Here is a 16,865-nt window from a genome sequence, read left to right as displayed (position 1 = left end):
AGCTTGACAGTGGACCTTGTCATATAGCATCATCTGTGCCACAATACTGTGTGAACCATAATTTTCCTGAAATAGACTGGCCTGTTTTAGAGTTTCGACCTGAACACAATGGAATACCTCCTATGGGATAATTGATCTCCAGACCCCAATGTTCAGTATCACTACCTTCTCTGGTTTCTGCTTGTGAGAAAGAATGGGCTGTTACTCCTCAACAGATGTTCAGACACCTCATTGAAAGTATCCCCAGAAGAGTAAAAGTTGAAGGATGGACACTAATAGGTGCCCTGATACTTTGGATTATATAGGGTAACTGCAGAACATTCTAGGTCTAACGCAAGATTTAAGTTTTGTAACACTTCTGAAAATGTCTTTTCTGTAAAACATTTTCCTCAAACAATTATTCCATAATTTATTTGTAATTTAAAATGTGCAGAACAGACTAACTTTTCATTTTAAAGTCTAAGATAGTTGTGATCAGTTATAGTGCAACTGTAGTAATGCAATTAAAAAAGTCAAGGATCTGAATTTTCCTATTCAGATTTTGAATTGCGTTTAATTCTAAAAGCTTAATGTCATGTTTGTCTTGGATTTCATTGTTTGAAAGAATAATACTTTTTGAGGCTGTCTCAGAAGTATAGCCTACTAAACTGCACATGTTGAATCGTGTCAGAGTTTAACAATTCCATTTTAGCAATTACTTTTCTGCAACCACATGTTGATATTTTCATATATTTCGCCACCTGCCCTGTTGTAGAATTATTACTGTTTCTCATTTCTGTACTTGCATTGACTGCAGAAAGAACAAAGTTTTCATGTTTTGAGAGTGCAAGTGGAAGATCGTTATTGAGTATAAATACAAACCTGATAGGCCCAAAATGATGGCATTGGTGGTCTAGTTGGTACAGCATAGACTCTGCCCCTGCAGTTCCCAGTGTCAATTCTGTATTGGGGTGGGGACTTTTTTCTGTTTCAGTCCTTCCAGGGTGGTTCCAAGAACACTCAGTCTCCTATCAACCAAGTACCAGTTATCTTTTCCAGGGGAAAAGGCGTGGTTCTCACTGAGATGATAAGATATATGATACGGTAAGCGATACTACTTGTTATCCACATATACTGAGAACTGTGGATGAAGGGCAACAGGCAGAATCCATATTTCTAAATTTCCAGAAAGCATTTGACTTAGTGCCCATTGCAGGCTGTTAATGAAGTTCGCAGATACATGAGTGGGTCGAATACATCTTACGTAGTAGAACCCAGTATCTTGTCCTCGACAGCAACTGTTCATCAGAGATGAGGGTTTCATAAGGAGTACCCCAGGGAAGTGTGATAGAACCACTGTTCATTATATACATAAATGATTTGGTGGACGGGGTGGGCAGGAATCTGCAGTTGTTTGCTGATGATGTCACGGTGTACTGTAAGATGTCGAAGTTGAGTGACTGTAGGAAGATACAGGCTGACTTTGACAAATTTTCAATTGGGTGTGATGAATGGTAGCTACCCCCAAATGTGGAAAAATGTAAGTTAATGTTAGTTAGTAGGAAGATCAAACCTGTAATGTTCAGATACAATATTACTAGCGTCCTGCTTGACCGTGTCTAGTCATCTGGGCGTAATGTTGCAAAACTATATGAGGTGGAACAAGCGTGTGAGAACTGTGATAGGGAAGGTGAATGGCCAACTTTGCTTTATTGGGAGACTTTTAGGAAACAGTGGTTCACTTGTAAAGGAGACTGCATATAGGATGCTGGTGCGATGTAGTCTCGAGCACTGTTAGAGTGTTTGCGATCTGTACCACGTCAGATTGAAGGAAGACATGGAAGCAATTCAGAGGCAGTCTGCTTGATTTGTTAACACTAGGTTCGAACAACATGTAAGCGTTACGGAGATGGTTCGGGAACTCAAATGGGAATCCCTGGAGGAAAGACACGTTCTTTTCAAGAAACACTGTTGAGAAAATTTAGAGAACCGGCATTTGAAGCTGACTGCCGAATGATTCTATTGTGGTCAACATACATTGCGCTTGAGGATCACGAAGATAAGATTGCGAGAAATCAGGGTTCATATGGAGACATATGCATAGTCGTTTTTCCCCCCGCTCTATTTGCGAGTGGAATGGGAAATGGAATGACAAGTAGTGTTACATGGTATCCTCTGCCACACACCACATGGTGGCTTGCGGAGTATCTGTGTAAATATAGATGAGATATGCAATGCAGAAGCAACCCACATTGATGGAGCCATGTAACTGGTTCACACTGGTACGGCAGCAATACGACAATGTCTTATCGCCTGGAACAATACAGAGTGCTGGTTGCTTCCAGCAGCTGTGTTGTATGATACACAGAAAGTCATCTGATGAGCTTCAACAAAAATTTGTGTTATGCAGATCAAGTGAAGCCATATCCGTCACTGTAGCTAGTTTCTCAGTAAAACTTATACTTTTTGCATAAAAAATTGACAAAAACTGTGTTGGAACTTGTACTTGTTCTGTTTTGCAACCTTTACTATTCAATTTTCACAAAATTATTTGGGAAAAAAGGAATGTTGTTTTTTTTTCATTATCTTATAGTCTGATATTGCAGCTTTGTAATAATCTGGTTTTATTTGCACTATTGCCCATAATTTTTGTGATATTTTGATATTAATTTAAAAAGGTGCATATTTTGAAAGGTTTACAGTTATAAGTATAATCACTGGCAATTTATATTTGGTGCATTTTAGGTCATATGGCACGATGAAACTAAATTATTAAAATTGTTATAATGCTGGAAGAACAGCCATACTTCTTTGTAGTCCAAGTAAATACATCACATATTTGGAAGTTGTTAGCAACTAGACTGGCAGCGACACACCACATGAGGCTACTGCCAGCTCCTGGGTCTCATCGCTTGTCGTATCGCTCTTTTGGGCACATGAGTATTGCAAGATAACAGTTGCATCCTGTGATCTTAATTGCAACGTATCACATCACCTCAGTGAGAACTATTCCAAAGGTGGCTGGAATGTTGGCCCCTCCTAGTACTGCAACGGTGAAAGGGTATGCTGTACCTCAGTAGCTCAGTTGTGGGCTGTGCACCCCAGACTTTACTTACATAGAACATGAAGAGTATTACATGTATGTGTATGGAGGTGTCAGGGAACAGATTACAGCAGAGTGAGACTGAAAAGAGAACAGTGAGGATGTAGAATAATGGATAGGTGACTTGAGGCAGAAAACTGATGAGGAAATGAAAATGGAGCATGGGGACAGGGACTAGTGATGATTAAGGTCAGATGATTTGCAGGATTGAAATCTGTTTTGTAAGGGCAGTTCCCATTAAACAGTTCTGAGAGTTGATATTGAAGAGGGTTGGAGTAGATACAGTGAACCCCTACCAGGTCACATTAAAGTGTGCTGTCAAAGCAATTCAGAGATATGCTGGTGAAGTTGTTGCCGGTCAGTTTGATCATTATGAGAATGTTGTGGAAATGCTGTATCTTTAGAGGGAAGAAGACATTCATTTTCACAAAACACTGTTAAGATAGATAGAGGACTAGAATTTGTGACAAACTTTAGAATAGTTCTGCTATCTCCAACGTACATGTTGCAAAAGATTCAGATAAGAGGGATAGCGGCTTTCTGTGGAGGAATATGGGCAATCATCTTTCCCTAGCTTCATGTGTGAATGGAACAGGGAAGAGAATGACTAACAGTGGTACAAACTATTCACTGTCATGCATCAGTTGCAGGGTATGAATGTAGATTAGGCAAACTGTCCAATACACATTCTGGTGATTACAATAATGTAGTAAAACAAACTAGGAAGAAGTGCTTTATGTATTGCTAAATGGGTATTAAACTATAAAGGAAATGTGACTGTGGAACAAACCAACATTTTGTGTCTGTATGGCTCTCCTCCTCCTCCTCCTCCTCCTCCTCCTCCTACTACTACTACTACTACTACTACTACCACTACTTGTACATGTACTAATCCTGGAGTAAAATTGTGTGTAATTGCAGCATTTTGGAGCAGATATAATTGGTGACTGATAAGTGTATTTTTCCCATCAGTGGAATTTTTTTTTTAAATGTAACACATTATATACTAGGTCTACAACTTTGCTTCCGCCGTTTTTTCTCAAACTTCAGGGCTTTATTGTGAAAAACTTACAAAAAATTATGACTCATAGTATTGCACATTGCTGGCCAGTACATCCTCCCATCTTTCGGACGGCATACGAATCTCATGGCGGAAGAACTGGGCATCTTTTCTGGGGATCCATGAATCGATTCAATTTTGTACTTGTTCATATGATCAGAAGTGCTGGTCAGCAAGGCTGTATGCCACAGATCGAAAAAGGTGGTAGTCAGAGAGGGCAACGTATGGAGAATACGGCGGGAAGGATAGTACTTCTCATTTCAACGTTTCCATGTATATTTTGGCGGGTTTTGCGACATGGGGTCAAGCACTGACCTGCTGCAAAATTACCTTTACGTGTCTATCGCTGTATTGTGGCCGTTTGTGTTTCAGTGCTGGGCTCGAGCACGTCAATTGCTTTTGATAATGATGTCCTGTGACTGTCTTCGTGTGTTTCAGCAGCTATGAAAACATGCTGTCTTCCACCGCCATGCCAGTCTTCGACATCAAAATCACTGTTCTTAAGGTGTTGAAAACATTCTCTGCATGTTCTTCCACTAATTTTAAGAGCCAAGGCCACATATTTCTTCATGTTAAAGCAGAAAATAAAAACCTCCCTGAAACGGTAAGAAATGGATACATGAGTTGACATACTTAATCGAGAATAACCTTATGATGTAATCACAAGTCAACTAATACATTTATGGCATTATGTTTACAGATGCCTAAACTTATTGTATTATGCCTATGACCAACCACCTGAACCCCACTTGCCACAACTGCTGTCTATTGCAAAATGGCAGAAGCAAAGTTGTAGACCTAATAATATCACATTAAAAGGATTGAATAAAATTTGAACAGAACTTGAAATTTGTGCAATTCACTATGAACTGAATAAATGATGCTGCTAAAGGCATGCACTCGACAAACTGCTTGTGTGTTACAGAGCTAGAAGAGATGGAGAGAGGGCAATTAAGTCTTGGGTCTCATCTTATGCCACAAGACCCCTATGTAAAAGGTGTGTTATACTCCACGTTCATTTGGCATGTTCGGTCAGTGCGTACACACCATTAGGAGTAAACAAATTTTTACTCGCTGTGGTGCCTTTGGGATGCTAGTGGTTAATTGTATTAGGGAATGTTGGCTGTAGTTGGGTCCGTGGCAATTTGGTGTGAGATTGTAGTGAACCCAAATAATTAAATTTCCTTGTAATGCCTTTCTTTCTCTGTTCTGTTCTAGTAATCACTGTGGTGTTTCTATACCATTGACTTTCTGCGTGAAAAATGGTGTCTACTTACTGTAATGTAATATTTTTGTATTTTCTTGTTGTATAAAGCTGTGTTGTAAGTAACAGTAACGTATGATTTGCACTGTACACAGTAATTGGTATTTTTCTTCCTCCTGTGAAGGTGTGGGGTGCCCATTTTGATTTTACTAATGGTTTTTTGTATTGAAATGGTTTGTTTGAATCAACAGATATGGGAGGATTAATGTGGGTGAGTGACATGCTGCTGCCACACGATCCCAACATTGTGATGATGGATACTCCTTCGCAAAGCTCCTTCTTTTCTGAAAGCCCGCATCCATTTGACGAAATGAGAGATCGAGTTGGTGGTCTGGTGAGTATGAGAGTTGTATTTGTACTCAACGCTAACTGTTTAATTTGTTATCCCCTTTTCTGCTCCTGTGTGCTGTTAGAATATTGTTGCTTTTTAAACATTAGTCCAATAATAATACCGAAGTATTCTTCCTAACTGTTGCATACATTTTCGTAATAAAATTAAAGGAATTTTTTTTGAAGCAACTAACTAATTAATACAATACAGGAAAGTGCCGGGTCGAATAAATATCATGGATGGAGCAAAGATCAGTCAAGTGGTTAAGTTGAGGTGCCGGTCAGTGGACAGGTGCATAAACAAAAGTTAGAGGTTGTAGCCCATTTCACTGTGCATCTGTTATCATTGAAAGTGAAGAAAGATGGTCTTGGATGTATTGGTCTGGGAATATCGTGCATAATATTAACATACGTGGAAACAGGAAAGCCAGATCAGAAGCTTAAAATGAAATAACGTTTCTAATGAAATAATATTAAACTGGGGTAACAGTAATAGGAGAAAGCAGAAAAGAGCTCTGCAATCTTTTGGATGCAGCCAGTGCAATGGGGTGTTACAGAAGTTCAGAGCGACCATGTTAGTGAGAGATTGTCCTTCGTGTATGTAAAAAAAGGTATCCAAACCTTATTCTTTTCTCTGTCCACTGCTTAAGGGGGATATTAATGTCAATTTTCAATTTATTTTTTATTTGTACAAATGTGTGATCTTGTGGCAATATCAAGAAATGAAATATTCTGGCATTTCAAGTTGTGTCAAGTGGTTAACTGCCTACGAACTTTCGTCACAGATTTCCTCAGCCATTGTCAAGTGGTTGACTGTTGTGTGGATGCTGCTACCAAGCTTACATAGCTGTGCCATTACCAGTGACATCACTGTTGCTCAGTTCCATACTATATATGGTAATGTTTTGGTGGTGCGACCGCCCCACTCGCCTCAACTCCCCAATCACAGGATTCCAGGCCGTACTCGGCTGCAATGCACCGTCTTTGAGAGTGTTGTCCAATATTTTGATCTCTATTACTTCGTTTATTATGCTATTCTGAAAGCTGTTGGTCTTTTTAATAATAGAGCTCTCATTGAATGCAATTCAGTGTGTGTTTTCCACTGTATGTTCTGCTACAGCTGACTTTTTTGGGACAGTGTAGGGAAAACACCTTATGCGGCACTGTTCAATAGTGTGAAAGTCTGGCTGACTAACTGGAGAGATGAACTGGTTGAAGCAGGTGCATCATCAAAACGCTATAATGTACAGTGCAGGACTGAGCGTCAGTGATGTCACTGGTGACAATGTGGCTATATAAGCCTGGCAGTGGCATTCACACGACAGTCAACCACTTGACATTGGTAGAAGAGATCTCTGCTGAAAGCTCACAATTATCCACTTGAGAAGCCTTGAAACCCGAGAATACTTTATTAGTTATTCTTTATTTATTACTAGAACTTGTGGACAATCAGTTCCCATAGTTTCAACAATGAAATCACATCCAAAGTGCCTAAAAATAATTAAATGTGTGACATGACCTTCCTGCTATGCCCACTTACTGAAGCAGTAATTCAATGGTTCCTTGGATTACTTTCAAGCAAACATGCACAGGATACATCTAGAAGGCTGTGATATATACTCTTTGGTTTTACAGGTGGACCCTGTTCTGTAGCTTAGAAACAATAACAAACCAGATGCTTTTTTTCATGAAGAAGCAATTCTTGTTTTGCCTTTTGCTACTGATGGAGGTGGCAAGGCTATCAGACAGAACCTATCCAGTGTAAGAGATCTGAAAAATGCAGTTAGGGCTATCGAAGCCCACACCTACTACAGTAGTACAAGTTTATATGCCAACTAGCTCTGCAGATGATGAAGAAATAGAAGAAATGTATGAAGAAATAGAAGAAATTATTCAGATAGTGAAGGGAGACGAAAATTTAATAATCATGGGTGACTGGAATTCGGTAGTACGAAAAGGAAGAGAAGGAAACATAGTAGGTGAATATGGATTGGGGGTAAGAAATGAAAGAGGAAGCCACCTGGTAGAATTTTGCACAGAGCACAACTTCATCGTAGCTAACACTTGGTTCAAGAATCATAAAAGAAGGTTGTATACATGGAAGAAGCCTGGAGATACTGACAGGTTGCAAATAGATTATATAATGGTAAGACAGAGATTTACGAACCAGGTTTTAAATTGTAAGACATTTCCAGGGGCAGATGTGGACTCTGACCACAATCTGTTGGTTATGGACTGTAGACTAAAACTGAAAAAACCGCAAAAATGTGGGAATTTAAGGAGATGGGACCTGGATAAACTGACTAAACCAGAGACAACAGAGTTTGAGGGAGAGCATAAGGGAACAATTGACAGGGGGGAGGGGGGGGGGGGGGAGAAATACAGTAGAAGAACAATGGGTAGCTTTGAGGGATGAAGTAGTGAAGGCAGCAGAGGATCAAGTAGGTAAAAAGATGTTGGGCTAGGAGAAATCCTTGACTAACAGATGAAATATTGAATTTAATTGATGAAAGGAGAAAATACAAAATGCATTAAATGAAGCAGGCAAAAAGGAATACAAACATCTCAAAAATGATATCGACAGGAAGTGCAAAATGGCTAAGCAGGGATGGCTAGAGGACAAATGTAAGGATGTAGAGGCTTATCTCACTAGGGGTAAGATAGATACTGCCTACAGGAAAATTAAAGAGACCTTTGGAGAAAAGAGAACCACTTATATGAATATCAAGAGCTCAGATGGAAACCCAGTTCTAAGCAAAGAAGGGAAAGCAGAAAGGTGGAAGGAGTATATAGAGGGTCTATACAAGGGTGATGTATTGACAATATTATGGAAATGGAAGAGGATGTAGATGAAGATGAAATGGGAGATATGATACTGCGTGAAGAGTTTGACAGAGCACTGAAAGACCTGAGTCAAAACAAAGCCCCGGGAGTAGACAACATTCCATTAGAACTACTGACAGCCTTGGGAGAGCCATTCCTGATGAAGCTCTACCATATGGTGAGCAAAATGTATGAGACAGGCGAAATACCCTCAGACTTCAAGAAGAATATAATAATTCCAATCCCAAAGAAAGCAGGTGTTGACAGATGTGAAAATTACCTAACTATCAGTTTAATAAGTCACGGCTGCAAAATACTAACACAAATTCTTCACAGACGAATGGGAAGACTAGTAGAAGCCGACCTCGGGGAAGATCAGTTTGGATTCCGTAGAAAAGTTGGAACACGTGAGGCAATACTGACCCTACGACTTACCTTAGAAAATAGATTAAGGAAAGGCAAACCTACGTTTCTAGCATTTGTAGACTTAGAGAAAGCTTTTGACAATGTTGACTGGAATACTCTCTTTCAAATTCTGTAGGTGGCAGGGGTAAAATAAAGGGGGCGAAAGGCTATTTACAATTTGTACAGAAACCAGATGGAAGTTATAAGAGTCGAGGGACATGAAAGGGAAGCAGTGATTGGGAAGGGAGTGAGACAGGGTTGTAGCCTATCCCTGATATTATATAATCTGTATATTGAGCAAGCAGCAAAGGAAACAAAAGAAAAATTTGGAGTAGGTATTAAAATCCATGGAGAAGAAATAAAAACTTTGAGGTTCGCCGATGACATTGTAATTCTGTCAGAGACAGCAAAGGACTTGGAAGAGCAGTTGAACGGAATGGACAAGTCTTGAAAGGAGGGCATAAGATGAACATCAACAAAAGCAAAACGAGGATAATGGAATGTAGACGAATTAAGTCGGGTGATGCTGAGGGAATTAGATTAGGAAATGAGACACTTAAAGCAGTAAAGGAGTTTTGCTATTTGGGGAGCAAAATAACTGATGATGGTTGAAGTAGAGAGGATATAAAATGTAGACTGGCAATGGCAAGGAAAGCATTTCTGAAGAAGAGAAATTTGTTAACATCGAGTATAGATTTAAGTGTCAAGAAGTCGTTCTGAAAGTATTTGTTTGGAGTGTAGCCATGTATGGAAGTGAAATGTAGACGATAAATAGTTTGGACAAGAAGAGAATAGAAGCTTTCGAAATGTGGTGCTACAGAAGAATGCTGAAGATTAGATGGGTAGATGATATAACTAATCAGGAGGTATGAATAGGGTTGTGGAGAAGAGAAGTTTGTGGCACAACTTGACTAGAAAGAGGGATTGGTTGGTAGGACATGTTTTGAGGCATCAAGGGATCACCAATTTAGTATTGGAGGGCAGCGTGGAGGGTAAAAATCGAAGGAGGAGACCAAGAGATGAATACACTAAGCAGATTCAGAAGGATGTAGGTTGCAGTAGGTACTGGGAGATGAAGCTTGCACAGGATAGAGTAGCATGCAGAGCTGCATCAAACCAGTCTCAGGACTGAAGACCACAACAACAACAACAACAACAACAATAGTGTCAACAGATGAATATCCCATTCTCGATATGTGCCACATTATCTGGTGTGAATATCAACATGCTTGGAGGGATAGCAACACCTATATTCACAATGAGGGGCTTTCAAATTGTATACTGGACGTTGCAAGTCCATTTACAGGATTCTGGCTGATCCTGAACTTCTAAAAAAGTGCGTTCATGGCAAAACCCAAAATCCAAATAAGTCTCTAAATTCACTCATATGGAAATGATGCCCTAAAACCACATTTTCATGTGCTACAGTTGTCGGTATTGCAACTTACAATTCAGTTCTTGTGTTTATTGATGGAAATGTCAGGAAGAGTCAGGTATTAGAGAGAATGGCTTTAAGAAAGTTTCACTCGAGACATCTTGAGAAAAATAGATTTACAGTGCTTCTTTACAGCTGAAAATTTTGTTGAAGACTTGGTAAAGGAACGAAGGCAGAAAACAAGAAACCTGAAGAAAAGTCTTGAAATGAAAGATGACAGAGTATAAATCTGGGGCCTTCAGAAGAGGCAACATAGAAAAAAAAATTACGACGAAGTTTAAACTGCATTTCTTGAAAATGATGCGTTCTAAAGTTTATGCATCTTTTTCTCAGGATCTATTAATGCTAGAATTATGAAATTTTTCACAAGTATTTCAGTATCCCAGTAAATGCTGTCTCGATTAAATTTTGGAGTTGTGATTGTAAGCTGAGACATGTGGCAAAGTGGTTAGAATTTTGCTGGAATTTGATATTATGCTTAAAGAATTATAATTAAAAAAGGTACGGAAATTCTCCTATTTGGTAAATCTCCTGAGAGAAACTTACTATATGCAAAGTGATTAAACAGAGAAAATCTCTGGAGTAGTTTCTCAGAAAAAAAGCACATACATTATTTTTTCAAAACAAAATTTTTAAATTTCATAAAAAAGGTAAACATATATATAGTCCAAGGAACTTAACAGTAAATGTATTAATTTCATGTAAAGCATGGTACAAAGTTTCATTGCCGTATCTTCAAAATTGTGGATCTGGTGCATTTTTAAAAAGTGTGTGTTTCTCATGACATTCCTGCTTCAGGTCTCAACTGTGTTGTGAGTGGCTGTAATTTTTTTCAGGACCAGTTTCTTGTGCAACAGAATTTTAACAAAATAGTTATCCATTAACAGTTACACATCTTTCACTTCAGGTGATTTATTCAGTTACCGGTAGTGGAAAATAGCTGTTTTCAGATGCAATAATTTAAATTTTCGTAGTGAGAAAAGTAAATGTGTTCTTTTTAATGTCGAATGTAAAATAAAATGAAATGAAATTTGGTTTCTGTGTTTTTGTGATATGCTTGAACACAGTTTTAGAATTGCTTTTCTGTTATTACATGGGATTTCTATAAATATTGAGATAGATCAAATGCTATTCCTTTAAATTACTTTTTTTATTTTTTTATGATGAGCCATCAAGTTACCTCATAAATCCAAGGAAATTGTTCTAGTTGTGTATACTTTTTAACAACTGGGAAATCTTCATAGTTCTCTATTTCTCCCTGTTAACATGATCATCTGCTTTTCAGAGGTCAATAAACACCACTATTTTTAGAGTATCTACTTCATCATGAAAAAATATATCTAAAAAGAAAGATGATGATACTTACCAAACAAAAGCGCTGGCAGGTCGATAGACACACAAACAAACAAACACACACATACACACAAAATTCTAGCTTTCGCAACCAACTGTTGCCTCGTCAGGAAAGAGGGAAGGAGATGGAAAGACGAAAGGATTTGGGTTTTAAGGGAGAGGGTAAGGAGTCATTCCAATCCCAGGAGGGGAAAGACTTACCTTAGGGGGGAAAGAAGGACAGGTATACACTCGCGCGCACACACACACATATCCTTCCGCATATACACAGACACAAGCAGACATTTTCCTGTCTGTTCCTGCTTCTTTAAATTATGTCTGCTTGTGTCTGTGTATATGTGGATGGATATGTGTGTGTGTGTGCGCGCGAGTGTATACCTGTCCTTTTTTTCCCCCTAAGGTAAGTCTTTCTGCTCCCGGGATTGGAATGACTCCTTACCCTCTCCCTTAAAACCCAAATCCTTTCGTCTTTCCATCTCCTTCCCTCTTTCCTGACGAGGCAACCGTTGGTTGCGAAAGCTAGAATTTTGTGTGTATGTGTGTGTTTGTTTGTCTATCGACCTGCCAGCGCTTTTGTTTGGTAAGTCTCATCATCTTTCTTTTTAGATATATTTTTTTCCACGTGGAATGTTTCCCTTTATTATATTCACATCATGAAAAAACTTTCACTTGTTATGGCTTTTCAGAATTTCGTCTTCCCTGTGGGATTAGTTCTTCAGTATCACTTTGATCTGTGTCATAATTCCAGCATATACAGTATACCCTGCATCCAGTTAGATGATGCATCTAAGATTTTCGCAGTTGTTAAGATACCCTATTTTAAAATAAAGTCTTATCTTCACCATTTGCCATGGCCCAGATTTCTCAGTGCATATTAAGTAATGGCAGTAGTCATTAAGAGCCAGATTAAAATCTCTGTACTTTAGAAATTAACTGTTGTGGAGTAGGTGCTTGGCACACTCGGTGAGTTTTCAGTGAATTTAGAAATATGTTCGATTTTTACTAAACATAAGTCACTCACACTGTCTGTGTGTAATTCATCTTAATTTCTGCTGCAGGAAATTCATCATGCGAGAGAGATTAACATTAGAATATCATTTTCTCATGCTTTATGTTGCTGATGCATATTGTTCTTTGTTTTGTTTTGGTGAACATTTTCGTGATCTTGTGAATAGAAATTTGTTTACCTATGGATATCATACTCAGTTTTATTTAGAATCTCTCTGGGTTCCTGGCAAGTAACTTTACCTTTCTCATTGCAGTATTTCTCTTTCATGTGTTGCAATAAGTTTTGTTGGAGTTCTCAGGTATCTTAAGGTATAATTTCTGCCTTTTTTCTGCTACTGTTCTGTTGTGGACTCAAAATCCTTTTATTCGCTGTAACCACATTAACGGCTCTCTGTAGAGCTTTTTCTGTGTCCTACAACGTTTTCAGAAGTTCCTGCTTCTTTAAATTATTTTGTATGTTCTTCTTTGGCATGAATATCTAATAGGGTCAGTGTGTGATTTGCAATCTTGTATTTAGCAGGAAGTATACTGATCTCATGTCACCTATGTGGTAACTTCTCTGTGGCTCTTTTGTAACTTGGTGTTTTCTATTGAAAGATCCCCCCCCCCCCTCCCCCCCTCTCTCTCTCTCTCAAATTTCTAGACTTTTCTTTTACATATGTGTGGTGGCTATTCTTTTGAACATTGTCGGGGGGGGGATAGACATTATTCTTGAGCCCACAGCTTTACATATACATTTCAAAATGAAACAGAAACTCTGACTTGGCCACAATTTGGGACTGAAATGAATTCAGGGGCAACAAGTGATAATTTGTGCCAGACCGGGACTCAATCCAGGTGTTCCCGCTGTACAAGATTGGTTGCATTAACTGTGCTTCAGCTATCTGAGCATGCTTCCTGTCCAGTACAAATTCCCAACTTGTCGCACATTATTTGCATAGCACTCACCGTACTCACTTCTTGCAGTTTCACACTGATTCCCATAAAAGTTTGGGAGAGAGTGTGCATCTGCACAGAAGTGATCTTAATAGCTGTCAAACCTTGTATGTATGTATGTATGTTTGGTGTGTCTGTTCTTTCAGATTGTCCGAAAGAACAGACAGCACACACACACACACACACACACACACACACACACACACACACACACACACACACACATTTATAAATATATATGTCTTTCCAGCCATTAAGATCACTTTGTGCAAATACACACTCTCTCCCAAAGTATTGCGGGAACAAGCATGAGGCTTCAAGCAAGTGGTGTGCGACGTGTTGAGAATTTGGGTTGGACAGGAAGCATGCTCAGATAGCTGAAGCGGTTAAGGAGACTCTTCATGTAAAGCAGAAAATCGGGTTTGAGCCCTGGTCCAGCACATATTTTCAGTTGTCACAATGGAATCAATTTCAGTGCCCGATTTCTGTTTGATTCTTGTACTTTGCTAGTTGCCCACTATTGTGTTTAGACTTCAGAGAAGTATTATTTGGTTCTTTGGCACTGTTAGTACAAGATTACGGAGAATATTAATTTGAAACATAGATTTGTTTTTTCCCCCCTTTCTTCGGGTTGGACAGACAAAAGCAATAGTGAAATTTCTCTCTCATTTCTAACTTGAAGAGTAAGCTGTTATTTTAGTTTTTCTGTGTCTAATGATAGTCATAAATTACTCCTACTTTGCCTACTGTCTTCATTTGTGCTCTCATTTTGGACATTTTTCTATTTCTAAAACTGTGTTCTCAGTAAAGTTTGATAATTCTTCTTTTCCATTTGTCATTCTTCTCACATCTCAATATGACTTAGAAATCAGAAATTAAATCATCCACCTGCTTTTCATAACCATATCCATTGTCAGAAAATCCATTCCGCATCCTTGCCACTATTTTTTATTTTATGAACCTTTGGGGGGACTGTCAACAAGTTATTGACCAAAAGCCTACTGTTCAGTGACGTGGCTAACTTCTGAAGAAAGTGTCTGAATAATATCATCCAGAAAGAAAGCAATAATACAGTAGACATTAATAGATAATTAACCATACTTGCATAAGTTATGCAGTGATGTTGATAGATTGTTACTCATGAAAGTCAGGTAGAAAGAGCGAGGCAGTGAATGTTCCAGAAGTATTATAAAGATACTAATTACGGGTTACATATTAACATTTGTTAAAAATATATTGAGCCTGGCCGAGCGGTTCTAGGCGCTACAGTCTGGAACCGCGCAACCACTATGGTCGTAGGTTCGAATCCTGCCTCGGGCATGGATGTGTGTGATGTCCTTGGGTTAGTTAAGTTTAAGTAGTTCTAAGTTCTAGTGGACTGATGACCTCAGAAGTTAAGTCCCATAGTGCTCAGAGCCATTCGAACCATTTATATTGAGCTGCCAACAGTGTTGTCCACTAGCTCAGCTTAGCAGCAACCTGGAAGCAGACATTCAACTTTCATCTATTCAGCAACTCCAAACAGCACCTCACTGATTGTTAACTTTACGTGCATGTGTAATAAAATACTGCAGTCCACTCAGCATTGTAACCAGTACCAAAAAAATTACAACTATTTTTCATATTGTTAATAGCTCCCATTGTGCTGCATTACTGCTTTGAATCATTTGGGCAATGTGGAGAAAAAAGTTGTTAGACAGTCAAGCTTCTGACATGTTTGAGTCTTCTGTGACATTCGTACTACTTTGTTATGATCTATGCAATTGACAGATATAGGTACTTCTTGCACACAACTAAAAGAATTATATTGCTTTACAAATCACAACAGAGAATGTGATATTTCAAAGAGATTACTGGAGCAGTGTCATGGAATCATGCAAATGGCATAGTGGAAAGGAGAAGAGGAATGATGGGGAATAGAAAACAGTGAATGTGCTTGTGCGGTAACACGAAACCAGTATTTACCTGATACAACAATAGGGTATTTCATCATGGCTGATGGTCATATTATGATGTAGTTATTACATGATGGACACTGTAAAAGGCAGCGAGGGGAGGGAAGGCAAAAAATAAATGTTTTAGGATTATTTTATTGAAAGCAGCACAGTTTGTTGCAAAAAGTTACTGCAGTTGGCAGGTTTGAGATCTTGATAAGATTTCAAAGTGGTGCAAAGATTGTCAACTTGCTTTAAATGTTCAGAAATGTAAAGTTGTGCACTTAACAAAATGAAAAAAAAAGGTAATGTCATGTGACCATAACATCAGTGAGTCATAGTTGGAATTGGTCAATTCATACAAATACCTGGGTGTAACAATTTTTAGGAATATGAAATGGAATGATGAAATAGGCTTAGCCATGGGTAAAGCAGGTGGTAGCCTATGCACTTTCCCAATATTCCAGCAATAAATCAATCAGTATACGAAGAAGATTGCTTACATATCGCTTGTGTGTTACATTCTAGAATATCGCCCAAATGTGTGGGACCTGTGCCAAATAGGACTGACAGGGGATGTTGATCGTATACAGAGAAGGGCAGCACGAATGGTCACAGGTTTGTTTGACCCATGGGAGAGTGTTACAATGATGCTGAAGAAACTGAACTGGCAGGCTCTTGAAGATGAACATAAACTATCCCTAGAAAGTCTATTAACAAAGTTTTAAGAACCAGCTGTAAAAGATGACTCTAGGAATATACTACACCTCATGTATATTGCTCAAATAGGGATCGTGAGGACAAGATTAGAATAATTACAGCATGCACAGAGGCATCAGACGATCATTCTTCCCATGTTCCATATGTGAATGGAACGGGAAGAAACCCTAATAACTGGTACAATGGGACATGTCCTCTGTCATGCACTTCACAGCGGTTTGCACAGTACGGATGTAGATCTAGAAAACGAATATATTTCTTCTATATCTACATACATAGCCCCAAAGCCACTCTACCGTGTATAACAGAGGATACTTTGTGAACTTGCTAGTTATTCCCTTTTCTGTTCCACTCACAAAAGGAATGAGTGAAAATGATCACTTTCTTCTTGATGATGCCGTATGTGCTGCCATGCTGTACAGTGTCCAGGATCTGAAATCTCTTCCTGCTTCATGGTCTCTTTTAAAGACGTACTACGGTTTCCCAGAACTCTCCCGCTAAACCAGTGTCTGCTA

The 16,865-nt window shown here is 38.8% G+C and overlaps 1 protein-coding gene across 4 annotated transcripts in view; it reads left to right on the top strand.

Moving 5' to 3' along the window:
* The window catches only part of LOC126091908 (polycomb protein Sfmbt-like), a 330,279-nt gene that overhangs the window by 59,405 nt on the left and 254,009 nt on the right, over nt 1-16,865 (top strand). For 2 of the 4 annotated variants that reach the window (XM_049907216.1, XM_049907220.1), the window contains 2 exons: nt 5,068-5,139; nt 5,598-5,740. In XM_049907216.1, the coding sequence (XP_049763173.1) occupies nt 5,068-5,139; nt 5,598-5,740 (215 nt within the window). The remainder of the gene's footprint in view (nt 1-5,067; nt 5,140-5,597; nt 5,741-16,865) is intronic. The other 2 variants (XM_049907218.1, XM_049907217.1) reach the window with 1 other exon arrangement.

This window comes from Schistocerca cancellata, chromosome 7 (genome assembly GCF_023864275.1).
Source record: "Schistocerca cancellata isolate TAMUIC-IGC-003103 chromosome 7, iqSchCanc2.1, whole genome shotgun sequence".
Taxonomy (NCBI): Eukaryota; Metazoa; Arthropoda; class Insecta; order Orthoptera; family Acrididae; genus Schistocerca; species Schistocerca cancellata.
Note: the sequence above shows the minus strand (reverse complement) of the source record. Positions and strands in the feature narration are given on the sequence as shown.